Source organism: Myotis nattereri (genome assembly GCF_964212035.1).
Source record: "Myotis nattereri genome assembly, chromosome: 3".
Taxonomy (NCBI): Eukaryota; Metazoa; Chordata; class Mammalia; order Chiroptera; family Vespertilionidae; genus Myotis; species Myotis nattereri.
In genome coordinates, this window is record NC_138077.1 from 54,639,755 (window position 1) to 54,654,822 (window position 15,068).

General features: G+C 38.4%; 1 protein-coding gene across 4 annotated transcripts in view; it reads left to right on the forward strand.

The window, feature by feature from the left end:
* Nucleotides 1–15,068, forward strand: part of LRCH3 (leucine rich repeats and calponin homology domain containing 3) — a gene marked incomplete at its 3' end in the record, with an annotated part of 107,557 nt that overhangs the window by 23,142 nt on the left and 69,347 nt on the right. For all 4 annotated transcript variants that reach the window (XM_081085378.1, XM_081085379.1, XM_081085376.1 and 1 more), the window contains exons 2-3: nucleotides 12,313–12,457; nucleotides 13,290–13,416. In XM_081085378.1, coding sequence (XP_080941504.1) covers nucleotides 12,313–12,457; nucleotides 13,290–13,416 — 272 coding nt within the window. The remainder of the gene's footprint in view (nucleotides 1–12,312; nucleotides 12,458–13,289; nucleotides 13,417–15,068) is intronic.

Here is a 15,068-nt window from a genome sequence, read left to right on the forward strand (position 1 = left end):
AGAAAGCTGCCCTATGGTTCTGAGTGATGCCAGACAGTCCCGCTACTCCGGCATGAGTCTGGGTCCCTAGAGACTCGCCCGGAACTGGAGCTCAGAGCCTGAGAATCCCTCCCGATTGAAAACGACAAGCACGCCCTCAGCCGCCAGCCCGCTCTGCATGCACTCCGCACCTTAGTATTTTACTTCAGCATTGCGCCTCCTCTGAGTCTCGGTATGCTTTTCTCTTTCCTCCTAGTTGTAGAACTTCCACTCAGCCAGCCTTCCTGTGGTTCTGGATGATGTCCATTCCGTCTTTTCGTTGTATTTTTGAAGTGGTTTTTCCAGGCAGCAAACTCTGGTGTTTACCTATGCCGCCATCTTGGTTTCTTCTCTCTCAAAATGTTCTTAAAGTTCTAACTTTCAAGGTGCTATAGAAAAACATAAGAGGATATCATTAAATCATGTAAAAATATGACTTTTAAGCATAATCTGTGCTTTTTATTTTCTAACTGATTAAAACTAAGACTTGCCTCATGATGAGGCATATTTGGCATATCTGTAAATGCTGCTACATGTAAGTGAAAATAAGGAAAAGAGGTATTGATACATTCATAGCTTACAGAGAAAAAATGTATTTTCCAAGATATCAAGTGGCCATTATTCAGTACGAATTCTAATATTATAAACAAAATAAGACATTAATGGATATTTCTCTAATTCCCTATTTCCAACACTGCTTCAGAACTCATTTATCAACATCCCCATCATTGAATCCCTGGGTCTTTCTAGTTTACATTGTTTATGACTTTAGCGGTTGTGAACTATAGAGACTAGAATCTTGTTAAAGTATTTGCTTTACTCAGTAGTAAAAAAGGCTCAATGGCACATACTCTTGAAATGTACCTATTTTTTTTTTTTGTATTTCAGTAATGACACTGTATTTATGGTAGTCTGAATTCTCATGCTCTAATGCAGAACACTTAAAATTAACATGAGGTTATATTTTTGAATTTTTTTTCAGTCTATGAAGTATTTGCTATAAACCCTTATACCCATTTATCTTCTTCTAAGGCAGCGGTTCTCAACCTGTGGGTTGCTACCCCTTTGGCAGTCGAACGACCCTTTCACAGGAGTCGCCTAAGACCATCCTGAATATCAGATATTTACATTACAATTCATAACAGTAGCAACATTACAGTTATGAAATAGCAACGAAAATAATTTTATGGTTGGGTCACAACATGAGGAACTGTATTTAAAGGGCCAGAAGGTTGAGAACCACTGTCTAAGGCATCTAGAGATTTCTTGAAAGGCCCTTGCTTTCTGAAAAGGAATAGTAATCTTATGACAGGCCATTTTTCTTTTCTTTCTGGCTCTCCAAACGACTGGGGAGTGGTCAAAGTCCTAACCATACTAGTCCTCCTAGCAGGAAGGTGGAGGACACCTCTCCACCTGGTGGTGAGGGAGCCCCGTTACCTTCTGGCAGACATGAAAGTCCTGGTTCCCTACTTGGCCTTTTTTGATACCATACCAGTGGAGACTGAGGAGGAGCCACCAAAATGCCAAGTGACAGCCTTACAAAGTTGGAAGTTTGGCTCCCCACTCAGCCTTTGCTGGCAAAGGTGGGGGGGGTGAGGTGTTGGACTAAAGTAGAGCAGTTATTGTCTATAAGTTTTCTATCTTAAGTTGCCCCTTTCCTGGTATCAGTATTTCTTTGGCGTTTCTGGGTTGCTAACTTGGAGACATCAACTCCAAGTCTAGCATGAGTGAGGCAGATAGAGCCCAGAGAACTGGTCACTATCCTAAAGTCCTTAGTCATCTTTTTAACCCTTTAGAGTCTAATTATGTTTTTCAACTTATTTTGGCCATGGTTTTTAGTTGTACTTAGCAGGAGGAATAGGAAAAAGTACATCTGCTCCATCTTCCCAGAAGCAGAAGGCACTGATTGGGATTTAAAATTATATAAATTCACTCAGCTGGTGTGGCTCAGATGGTGGTTGAGTGTCAACCTATGAACTAGGAGTTCAGGTTTCTATTCCTGGTCAGGGCACATGCCAGGGTTGTGGGCTCAAGCTCTAGTAAGGAGTGTGTAGGAGGCAGCTGAGTTCATCATTGGTGTTTCTCTCTCTCTCCTTTCCTCTCTGAAATTAATAAAAATATATTTTAAAAAGTAAAATACTTGTAAAATTATATACATTTGCTAACTTTGATAAAAAAACTAAAATTTAAAAAATTTTAAAGAAAACCTACAATTTATATTACAAATTATATGACTACAGAATGGAAAGCATTATAAAACATTCTCATTTTTTACCTCCTTGGGTTACATAATTTGGTTAATAGCTAAAAAATGATTTTTATTGCATGCTCTTTCAATAAAATTTTCATTTTAGTGATGTAGTGGTTGCAACATAAAGGAAATACCTTAAAGTATAGAGTGTGTTTTTAAATGTGGCAAATTTAAAGAAAGTTTCAAAAGTATAATAAACTCCTGTCAGTCATCAGAGTATCTTCATTTAATGGGCAATTGTTTATGTTCTTTCTCTCATTTGTTAGCTTGTGTCCTTACCATTTCTTTATTTGTTGAAGGATATTTATTCCTATAATACTCTTTTAAAGTTTACACTGCTCAGTGTAAAAATCTCTTGCAGCCCATTTGTCATAATCTCAGGCCCTTTTAACATTCATAGCAGTAACTGTTCTCATAGAAAGTGATAGTACTGTATCTGTGACTATTGCATAATGGGCTTTATTTGGTCAGGATGATGTCATTGCGTGGGATAGCCTGAAGGAGTTATTAGAAGAACATAAGACTTTTGACTGCTAGCATTTCTTAATAAATGCCATACCGTTGAAAACATTAATTGTGTTCGCACTGAAGTGAACCTAGGTTTTCCTGGCTTAGGGCTAGAGATTTGAAATAAATTCTGTCATAATTACATAATTGAATAGAATGAAATATTAAACATTTTTCTCTCTGGGAAAGAGAAATGGAATTAGGAAGAAGTTAATAAATAACTGACATTCTTTGTTACACAGTTTGAGATTAACTTTTGAGAATTGACTTTCAAGAATACTTTGAATTTTTATTTCTGTAATTTCTGTATTTAATTTATTGCTGAGGTGTAAGATATGTTTATTTTAAAAAGTCCATCATTTAGAGAGATGTTTAAGGTGCATATCAATAAAAAGAGACAGGTTACATTATTTTTTACTTTGAGTACTACACATTTGATTTTTTAAAATTGTAGTAAAATATACATAACAGCTTACTGTTTTAACCATTTTTAAGCATAAGTTCAGTGGCATTAAGTACACTCATATTTTTATCCATCTCCCAAACTTATTATCCAATTAGCTCCTCCAACCACCCCCTGGTAACTATTTTACTTTCTGACTCCTTGAATTGGACTATTCTAGATACCTCATACAATATTTGTCCTTTTGTGTCTGGCCTGTTTCATTTAGCACAATGTTTTCAAGGTTCATCCAGATTGCAGCATGTATCAGAATTCCATTCCTTTTTTTATTTTCTTCTTCACTTTTTTCAATTTTTTATTGAAAAACCAAGGAACTATGCTGGAATCCCTTTTCAGAAAAGCCGCTTCTCATATGAATGGAGGCTGTGGACGCCACCTTCCTCCATTCCTTTTTTAAGGCTGAATATTATTTTGTTGTACGCATATAACACATTTTGTTTATTCATCTGTTTATGACTATTGGGTTGTTTCCACCTTTTGTCTGTTGTGAATAATGCTGCTATATGTATTAGAACAAATAACTGTTCCAGTACTGCTTTCAGTTCTTTTGGGTATATATTAAGAAATGTAGGGGAGTGGGGGAGGCCAGGGGATTGTCAAGGGCGGGGGAAAAAAAAGGACACATATGTAATACCCTTTGTAATACTTTAAGCAATAAAAAAAAAAAGAAATGTAATTGCTGGATTATAAACATAAATTTATGTTTAACTTTTAAAAAAACAAAACTGCTGTATTCTTTTTTACAGCAGCTATACCGTTTACATTCTCACCAGCAGTGCACAAGGATTCCAGTTAATCCATATCCTCACCATTATTTTTTATTTTCTGGTTTTAAAAAAATAGTAGCCATCTTAATTGATATGAAGTGGTATCCCATTATGGTTTTGATTTGCATTTCCTTAATGATTAGTTATGTTGAGTGTCTTTTCATGTGCTTATTGGTGATTTGTATATCTTCTTTGGGAAAATGTTCATTCAAGTCCTTTGCCCATTTTTTAATTGTGCTTGGTTTTTGTTGTTTTGGAATTTTTAAAAATGCTTATTTATCCTGGATATTAATCCATTATTAGATTACCCATTTTATTTTTAATTTGTTGTAGAGGGTTGTTAGTGTCGTGGGTATAATTTGACCTATACTGTACTTATGTTTCCTACATTTCCTCTTTAAGATCTTTTCTTATTCCCTTCATGGAGCTCACATTTTAAAAATTACCTCCCAAATAAAGTTCATTTATTTAGAAATAATTAATTTTCCAATTTTTAATAAAAAACATAAAGTAGCTAATTAAAGATTTGACTAGTATGAAATATCCAATGTTAGCTTACTGAGTTAATTTTAGCAAATAAGCTTGACCTTTAATAAGTCAGGTATTAGATGTTAAAGATAAAAGCTCTTGGATTCAAGGAACTTAAAATCTAATGAAGAATTACAGTACTGTGTGATAATTACTGTAGTAGAGTAATAGAAACACAGAGAATCCTTTGCGTGCCTAGACAAGTCAAGGGGAGTATAATGAGATTATGCTTGAGATGGCTCTTGAATGATGGGCAAGAGTTTACCAGGATATTAAGAATGAGAGGGTCACTAAGGTTAAGTAAGAATCACTGGTATATATGATGCTGAAAAACTAGGAGGGAGAGAGAGCCAGCCCCTGTGAATGAGTAGTAAGCTGAGCAGATGTCCTAAAAAATGTCTTTCTATATATCTATACTAATAAAAGGGTAATATGCTAATTAGATCGGGAGACATTCCAGGAGACCTTTCAGACATCCTTCCGGACAAAGCCATGGTGGCAGGGCCGAAGCAGAGGCGGTTAGGGGTGATCAGGCCAGGAGAGGAGGGCAGTGGGGGTGAGCAGGCTGGGGGGGGGGGGCAGTTGGGGGAAAACAGGCCAGCAGGCAGAGTAGTTGTAGGCAGTCATGCAGGCAGGCAGGTAAGCGGTTAGGAGCCATTGGTCCTGGATTGAGAGAGGGATGTCCAACTGCCGGTTTAGGCCCAATCCCCCAAGGGGTCCCAGATTGGAGAGGGTGTAGGCCGGGCTGAGGGACACCCCCTCCCTTCCCTGTGCACGAATTTCATGCACCGGGCCACTAGTGTGTGTGTGTGTGTGTGTGTGTATGTGTGTATATATGTATATATATGTATACATACATATATATATACACATACACATACACATACATATACATATACATATACATTTATGATAATAAGCAATACACAATGGCCAAAACACCCATTTTTTTAAATAAGAGATTTCGGAAAGATATCCTTTGGTCCCCTTTCCCCATGTGCTTTAGGTAACTTGCATATACATAAAAGCTGGAAACACTTGGAAGAACTCCACATAGAACTAATTTCAAGATGACCTATTGTGGTGTGGAAAACTTACATTTAAATTCAAAATATTTGTATTAATTGGTTCAGCTGAACTTAACTTATTTGGTTGTTAATCAGATAGGTGGTTCCTTTTAACAGAAATGTCACCACATTATTTCTTCTGATAGCTTACATGAAAATAGGGAGAAGAACAGAGGGACAGGAGAGTGTGAATTAGATACGGTGGGTCAAAGAAAGTGATCTCAGGCATCTTAGTGTAAAAGTCAGAGAGAAAGAAGGCTGCCTTTTGGCTGTTAGGAAGACTTGAGAATGGTGATTATAACAGTTTAACTACATCTGAAATAAGGAGCAAAATTGAACAGATTTCTAAGAGTAAAGAATTTGTTTAAGCATTGAAACACTATTTAGATATTGATAATTATTTTATTTTAAGAGATTTACGTTAATGAATTAAAGTCCCCTCCCCCCCCCCTTTTTTGCCACCTAATGGGAAGTGAGCAGTATCATGCTAGTAAAATAATTATATTCTTTTACTGGACCTCGTGACTTTCAGTCTCAAACAGAAATAGAAAGTTAGTAAAATTAGCTGGGAGGAAAATGCCATGTCAGTTAAACAAATGTTTCCCAAAAGCTTTTTTCAGGTTTAAAAAGCCACATTACTGTTACATCCTTGGGTTTCATGTTTGTCTCTCAAGAGTAGGACCTAACTACTCCTAATTCATCCTATATAATAAAACCCTAATATGCAAATTGAACAGCGGAATAATCGATCATCATGGTGTGCACTGACCAGCAGGGGGCAGACACTCAACGCAGGAGCTGCCCCCAGAGGTGAGGGGCGGCGGCAGTGGCGATTGGGGCCGGGGCCGGCCAGCAGGTGTCACCAGGCCACCAGCCAAGGCAGGTGCCAGCAGGGGAGGGGGCCCCCAATTGCCCTGCCCGCCGTTTGCCCTGCAGATGACCCTGATCACTGGCCAGGCCTAGGGACCCTACCCTATATATTGGGAACAGACTCTTAGATTAAAAAATTAAAACCTGGCAAGGCTATTCTAACTGAAAAAACAGGATGATGCAGCAATGACATGCATGGACTCTGGCTTGCACATTTTGTGATCAGCCCTGATTCTGACACTTATAACTGTGTGACAAAGCCAATTACTTAACTTCTCTCTGCATCAGTTTTTCCACCCATAAGATGGGGAAAATGGTGCTACTGCCTCAGAAGGATCATGTTATGTACTACTTTTTATAATCAGGGTAAAAAAATGTAGCTGCCCATACAACAACAAGATGCCTTTCACCTGTATGAAAAGCAGTGTCCCAGATTGCGAGAGGGATGTCCAACTGATGGTTTAGGTGCGACATCCCCGTAGGGGTCCTGGATTGTGAGAGAACTCAGGCCAGTCTGAGGGGACTCTGCCCCTGTGCACAAATTTCGTGCACTGAGCCTCTAGTATAATCCAAGTTATTGAACAGGTAATGGGACAGATAAACTTAGGGAAAAAAAGTACTTCTTACCTGCAAAAAGAAGCAAAGTAATTGAAAGCATCTCACCAAAAGTCCTAGAGGAGATTCTCAAATGTTCTCGAGATTAAGACAGTATAAATGGTAGAGGTAGCACTAAAAGCTATATCATATGTCCCATTTAAGATAAAAAAAGTTTGCTCTAAATTGTATTGTTTCAGGGTATGGTTTTGCAAACTTTATTGTCAGAGTGTGAGATGAGCAGTGTTTCAAGATGAAAGAAAATATTATAAGGATTGGATCACAGTTTAGGATGGTATTTATAGACTGTAAATTGAGTTTGTTTTCCAATATTATGTGAAATCAGAATCCATTTTAGGTAGAAATTCATGTTCTTTCTTGTGTGAGCAAAGAGGGTCTTTTAATTTGGTTGGCATCATTTCCTTTCTCTGCATTATTTGAAAAGGAAAAATATGTAATGTATTTGAATGATATCTAAAAATAAGTGAGGGGGAATTAAATTAAATGGAATATTGCTGGAATGTGTATATGCATACCCTTTTTCATCATTAAGATCTAAGATTAATATTAATATTTGTCATATATATCTTAACTTCAACTAACATATTTCACTACAGATAATCACATATATTTATGGTGATTTAAATCCTTTAGGTACCCTTTCATTTTACTGTAGGCTATAGTTCCTTTAATTGATCTGCCAAAACAGAAATAGGGTGCCCTTTTCTCCAGCCTTTAATAGCAATTTTTTCACTGCCCTCCAGCCTCCACTAACAGGTCTGGGAGGTCCGTTTAAGGCCATTGTCTACTGCCTCATTTTAAAAATAGCAGATGTTTTAGGTTTTTGTTAAAGCAGCACTCCACTTCCAGGTAACAGTTTCTGTTTTGCTTTTCTATTGCTGTGTAACGGACCACTACAAAGCTTAGTGGTTTACAAAAAAGCAACAGTCATTTATTCTGAGTCTTCCATCAGGATTGGTGGCTTTCCCTTTTGCTCCTAACCACCATTCATCAAGTCTGACTTGCCACAGAAGTTTATGTTATATGAGGGTGAGAAATAGCTGATTCCAAAATGGGGGCACGGAAGTTGCAAGATAAGACTGGAACATCTTGTTGTGCCAGAATATAAGGAAATGCTAAAAAAGAAAATGAAGATACTATATCAAAAAGATACAGGAGCTAACCTAAAATTGATAGGGGAATATCATTTATTAAAAACATTTTAGAGGAGAGAACCAAGATGGCGGCATAAGGTATAGACCTGTGCGTGCTGCCTCCCACAACAACGTTGAAACCACAACTATAAGACAAACAGCTATCATTTAGAACCATGGGAAGGCTGACCCAGTGGAAGTTCTACAACTGGAAGGAAAGAAAGAAGAGCATTGAGACTGAGTAGGATGTACAGAGGTGCCAAGAACAGAGGTACGGAGTCGCATGCCAGACGGGCTGCAACTGGATCCGTGGTTTTTTTCGATCGGAAGGGGTTACAAACTCTCGAATCCACTGAGCTTGTTTGGGGCGGGATTCTGAGGTCCCAGACCCCTATGGGGAGAGGCGGGGCGGCCTTGCAACGGGTCGGAGAGCAAGGGTGGCTTTCTCGCAGAGCTGCTCACCAGCACTCGGGGATGCGGAGACGTGGAGTCGTGGAGAGGCAAGGAGTCGCGGAGACGCCATTGCTGTTTGATCTGCCCTGGTGATTCCTGGAGACCCCGCCCTACTCAGTTTACATCCCTGCCCAAGCTGTGCCAGTGGCTCAAAAGGAACCACCTGCGCTTTTGCAGCCTAACCCAACAAATTGCAAATTTCAACTCCTCGCATCCATAAGGGTCACACTCAAGAAGCAGAATCAGGTTCGGAGGAAGCCGGAGCTGGACCTGGCTGGGCTGGCGACATGAAACCGCTGTACCAGTAAACGCACAAGCAGATCCACCAGATCCAGTCTCACATGGGACGCCGGGAGACGGCAGACAAGCAGTCTGTGCACTTAGTAGAAAATGAAATCCAAGCAAGCATACCAGATATTCAACCAGCAAGAACGCCTGGAGATTTTGTCCAGCAAGGAGCCGCCCAACAAAAGACAGAATGCCAAACTTCATGTTGACCAGTTAAAGTATGATGTCCAGCACCTTTAGACTGCTCTCAGAAACTTCCAGCATTGGTGATACACAAGGGAGCAGCAGGAGAGACAGCGAGAGGAGCTTCTGACTCGCACCTTCGCCCCCAACATGGGATGCGGTGCCCCCTGCGAGACTGCGACAGCCCCTGTGAGGCTGCGACGGCCCCTGGGAAGCCCGCGGAACTGCACGAGCCACCCAGACGGCTTCGTCAACTGCCTGCGAACCAGAGCGCAGCCCCAAGCACAACTATCACCCAAAGGGCGAGAGGGGCAAGAAGGGCGAGAGCAGCTGTAGTGTTGCTTTCTCCTCACTTTTGGTAGCGAAATCCTTTTAAACATAAGAGGACACATTATTTTAAAAAGCCGTTATGTGTCTCCGTACCCTTTCTGAGTAGAGCGTGAACAAGTCGCGAGAGACCTTTCCAAACACAGGGACACGTCGTGGATGGAAATAGCTACATTTTCCATGTGTATGACCTTTGACCCAGTGACAAAAAGCGTACACCTGTGGATGAGGACAGTGGGGGGTAAGGGCAGAGGGTGGGGTGGGAACTGGATGGATGGGAGCTATGGGGGGAAAAAAGGGGAACTACTGTAATAATCTGAACAATAAAGATATTTTAAAAAAAAACATTTTATACTTTTGAATGGAAAACAAGTTCAATGTCATTGTTTTATATGCCTAACGTAGTTTCCCAACTACGTTTAGTAACTATCACTTCAGAGTAAAGCCAGCTCTGGGGCTCACAGGCTAGTGGGACCTGTTAGAGGGTATGTGAGTCTGGGATCCAGATGAAAACAGGAGGTAAAACTAATGGGGCAGTAATCAAAACTTGAGTCCTTAGAAAGAGTTGTATCTGGGGAAATGGTGGTGGTGGTGGTGGAGCGGGGGAGGGATTGTTCCAGACCTTGTAGAAGTTGCTTCTATTGTTTTGGTGTTAATTCTAGCAGCTTGAGCTTCAAGTATGAGGCAAGGTATGAATTGGCAACATAAAATAATTCACTTAAAGGAACTCCAGCAGCCAGAGAGAGGATTAACAATTATATCTAGAACAAGTGACTTCAGTGAAATAGAACTATTAGAAGAGATAGATGACAACTTTAACAAGCAAAACAAATTATCCTGAGATTCTCAAGAGAGACAAAGCTATGTTTCTTTTTTTTTTTTTTTTTTTTTTTTTTTTTATTATTTTTATTTTTTTTATTTTTTATTGCTTAAAGTATTACAAAGGGTATTACATATGTGTCCATTTTATCACCCCGCCCTAGACAGTCCCCTAGCCTCCCCTATCCCCCAGTGTCTTATGTCCATTGGTTATGCTTATATGCATGCATACAAGTCCTTTAGTTGATCTCTTACCCCCCTACCTCCTGCCCCCCAACCCTCCCCGGCCTTCCCGCTGCAGTTTGACAATCTGTTTGAGGCAGCTCTGCCTCTGTATCTATTATTGTTCAAAAGTTTATAATGGTCTCTATTATCCATGAATGAGTGAGATCATGTGGTATTTTTCCTTCATTGACTGGCTTATTTCACTTAGCATAATGCTAAGAGAGACAAAGCTATGTTTCTAATCATAGCATAAAAGAATTAAAAAGTGAGGGGAAAACTCTTCTATATATTAATTTGTGGGGAGGATGATTATTGTTGATATTCAAATTCATGGTCTGGGACACTAATTAGAGTATATCAAAACAGAAAAAAAATATAACGGAGAAAGAGCACATTGGGGAGATGCAATAACTAAAGGTATAATTGAGGAGAATTTCCCTGGTTTAAAGAAGGATTGAAAGAACCTACTGAGTTCCAGACTAGAAGGTTGGGGGTGGTTCAGAGACAAAAAACACACACAAAACAAGCCGCTTACACAGGCAAAATGATCAGATAGATATGTGCTGGACTACTCAGTGTGACACTGGAGACTAGAAGGTAGTAAAATAACATCTACAGATTCTAAGAATACCTATTCCTAGACAAAATATAATTCACTTGTTATGGTGAACGCAAGATATTTGCAGATATGTAGGAATTCAGTCCTCTGTTAGATAGAGGAAAGTTCTCAGTAAAGAGTTCTTACCAAATAATTCTAACAGAGACTTTAAGATGGTGCAGGAGAAGAAAAAACAGTGGTGAGCAAATTAATCTCAAATAAATCTAAAATTTAGATTTAATTTTATTAAATCTAAATGGGTAGTGGTAGAGAGACTGTATTTCCGCACATTCCTTTGTCCTCTGCATTTCCTGAAAATTTGCAGCTGATCCAGAAGCTTGATTAGATTTGGTTCTTGTCTCTGTGTCAAGACTAAAAGTGATATTCTGTTCTTTTAGTGGGAGGCATATAATTTCTGATTATCTATAAAGAATTTATTGAGCGTTGGGAAATTGGTGATATTCTATCATTTTTCATTTATAACTAAAACACGTTATAAATGAAACATTTGGTTACTCAGTTCATACAGAAAAGGCAAGATAAATGTTTAATTTTCCTCTTTGTCAGTATGCAGGATAATGAATTGGTTCTCTATTACCTTTTGGAGGTGGAGGAGAATATCTCATTATCAGCTTGTATAATTCAATATGTAGGCTAGCTTTCAATCTGTTACAATTATTATCTTTATTGAAGCTCAAATTGTTTGGCAAGTGGGAGCAAAGATGGTCCCTGAGTGCTTTGACATGACCCTGTATATCTTTGACTGGTAAAGAAAGAAACAGTATTTTTTTGCTTGGTTTTGTTTTGCTTTGCTTTGCTAATAAACCTCAGAATGTTGTCTGTTCTTTTGCAAAGGTGGATTTTAGGGATCCATTCGTTTCCTTGGATATTGGGTAGTTAGTATGATCTTTTATGTAATTTGTTGGCAGATATGCCTTAGACTTTGTGTTACTTGCAAAGAATACTGGTTTTATTTTTTAGTATATGTGGAGTCTCAAGAAGAATCAGCATTTCCCAGCAACAGGTGTAGAAACATAAATTAAAATGGTTTATTCAATTAATAAAAATTTGAATGTTTATTTTGGATCAATCTCCACAGTAGGAACTCTTTGTAATCCAAACATTCACAAAAATGCCTATTTAACATTTCAGTAAATGAGTTCCAAGGATTGATTTTTAAACTTGATTTTTTTCTTTCAGATCTGTCACGAAATCGCCTCTCAGAAATTCCCATAGAAACATGTCATTTTGTTTCTCTTGAAAATCTCAACTTATACCAAAATTGTATTCGGTATATACCAGAGGCAATTCTAAACCTACAAGCTCTAACATTCTTAAATATTAGGTAAGATGTTTCTTTTTTAAATATTTGATTTTATGTGACATTTTCAATTTTCTGCTCCTTTTTACTAAAGTTTACATTATCTTTTTATATCAGCAGTTTCTATACATGTTCTTAGGCTAAATTAACAGTATTTCCTATGTCCCTCTAGTTTCTCCCTCTGTCTTTGCAATAATTGACAAACTAATGACTATTAGGCTTGCAGTGGTTCTCCAAATACTTCGTTTGGTTCTTGTGATTATGTATTTTTATGTATTCGGTTCTGAATGTATAATTGCATTTCAACTCATGTACTCCATTTTTTTCACATCTGATAGAATTCTTTTGTTATTTTATTATTATAAGTTTTATTGGAGAAAATGAGCAAATGAAATATCCTTTGGAAATATTTTTATATGTAATCATTTTATTATACAGTTTACATGTTTCTAAAACTCATTTTGCCTCTTTGTTTATAATGGAATGATTATGAGGGAAATATACCCTATTTTTCAGTCATTTTTTTTTCTTAATATAAATTAACTTCAAGAAAATAATATATTGTACTATATAGCACTTTATTATTTACAAAGGTGTTTTATGGTACAAGGTAGAGAAGTTAAGATTCTCAATTTACAAATGAATCTATATAAGATGCAGATAGGTTAAATGCTATGCCTAAAAATTACAAAGCTCACAAGTGAGGAAATGTAGGCTAGGACTCAAATCTTAAATTCTATTTGTTCCTTGCAAGACTTACATTTGTTATTTTACTATGTATAGAGTGGGAAAGATGGAAATTTTTTTCTTGAGTAATTGGCTCTGAATCTTCTTTTTTTCTACTTACCCATTTTAGTCGGAACCAACTGTCAACACTGCCAGTACATTTGTGTAATTTGCCATTGAAAGTCTTAATTGCTAGTAATAACAAATTGGTCTCACTTCCAGAAGAAATTGGACATCTCAGACATTTAACAGAACTTGTAAGTTAATATTTTATTTTTTTATTGTTCCATATATATACATACACACACACACATACACATACATATATATATATCCCCATAGTTATACCCTATTCTTTCATATGGTAAAGATCCATTATTGCGGTTTATTTTTTAGTTATTTTCAAGTATTGATAATGAAGTCTCACTGATTGATCAGTACTCAAGGGCTTCAGTACAGAATTAAGAAGGAACTGAAAGTACAAGTCTGACAGGCTCACATGGAATGGGGAAAGGTCATTAAGTTAGGTTCTAATCAATATTAAGTGATTTCTGTTATTAAACTTTTGAGGTATAAGTTAATTCATTTGAACTTTTGAAATTAAATCTTGTTAATATCAATATTCCGATTTTTGGTTAACTCCCATAGGGCAGTGGTCAGCAAACCGCGGCTCGCGAGCCACATGTGGCTCTTTGGCCCCTTGAGTGTGGCTCTTCCACAAAATACCATGTGCGGGCGTGCACATATAGTGCGATTGAAACTTTGTGGCCCATGCACAGAAGTCGGTTTCAGAAAGGAGATAGACGAAACAAGTATACAAGACGAGTGTGGATGGGAGAGTTGGAAGGGGTCGACCTCAGCGAACGTACCTCAGTCAGATTGAGGATGTTTTTAGCAAAGGCCAGCTTAGGAGTACCCTAATTAAGTTAATAACAATGTACCTACCTATATAGTTTAAGTTTAAAAATGTGGCTCTCAAAAGAAATTTTAATTGTTGTACTGTTGATATTTGGCTCTGTTGACTAATGAGTTTGCCGACCACTGGGTTAGCATAATGGACACCACAGAGGTCAGACTTATCTCTTTTTCCTTATATGCTATCTTTAAAACCTATCTCCCACTCTAAAGTAAGCTATTCTTTTCTTTTTTTTAAAAAATATATCTCTATTGATTTCAAAGAAGAAGGGAGAGGGAGAGAGAGAAACATCAATGATGAGAGAGCATCATTGATTAGCTGCCTTCTGCATGCTCCACACTAGGGATCGAGCCCACAACATGGGCATATGCCCTGACCAGGAATCGAACTGTGACCTCCTGGTTCATAGGTCAATGCTCGAGCCACACTGGCTAGGCAAGCTATTCTTTACTGCCTTCTATTTCTAAGATGTTTAACCCTCACCTACCACTCCTTGTTACTCTTGAGTACTTTTGTTACGGGCATGGCAATAAGACTTTTTGAATCTCCACAGTAACATTATTAATTGAATACTATAATTATCATATTACAGTTGAGGAAACTAGCACTCAGATAGGTTAAGGCCCAAGGTTCCATAACTGAAGTAGAATTTAAAACCACTGTACCTTAACTCCTAAGCCATGTTTCATATTTCTGAAATGGTCAGATGCAGTTATGCCCATTGAGATTTGGGAGTATAGTTCCATGTACGTTTATTAATAACTAGAGGCCCGGTGCATGAAATTCGTGCACGGGGGCGAGCAGGGGTGTGTGTCCCTCAGCCAAGCCTGCACCCTCTCCAATCTGGGACATCCCTCTCACAATCCAGGACTGCTGGCTCCCAACCACTCGCGTGCCAGCCTGCCTGCCCCTAACCGCTTCTGCCTGCCAGCCTGATCACCCCCTAACCACTCCCCTGCCAGCCTGATTGCTGCCTAACTGCTCCCCTGCTGG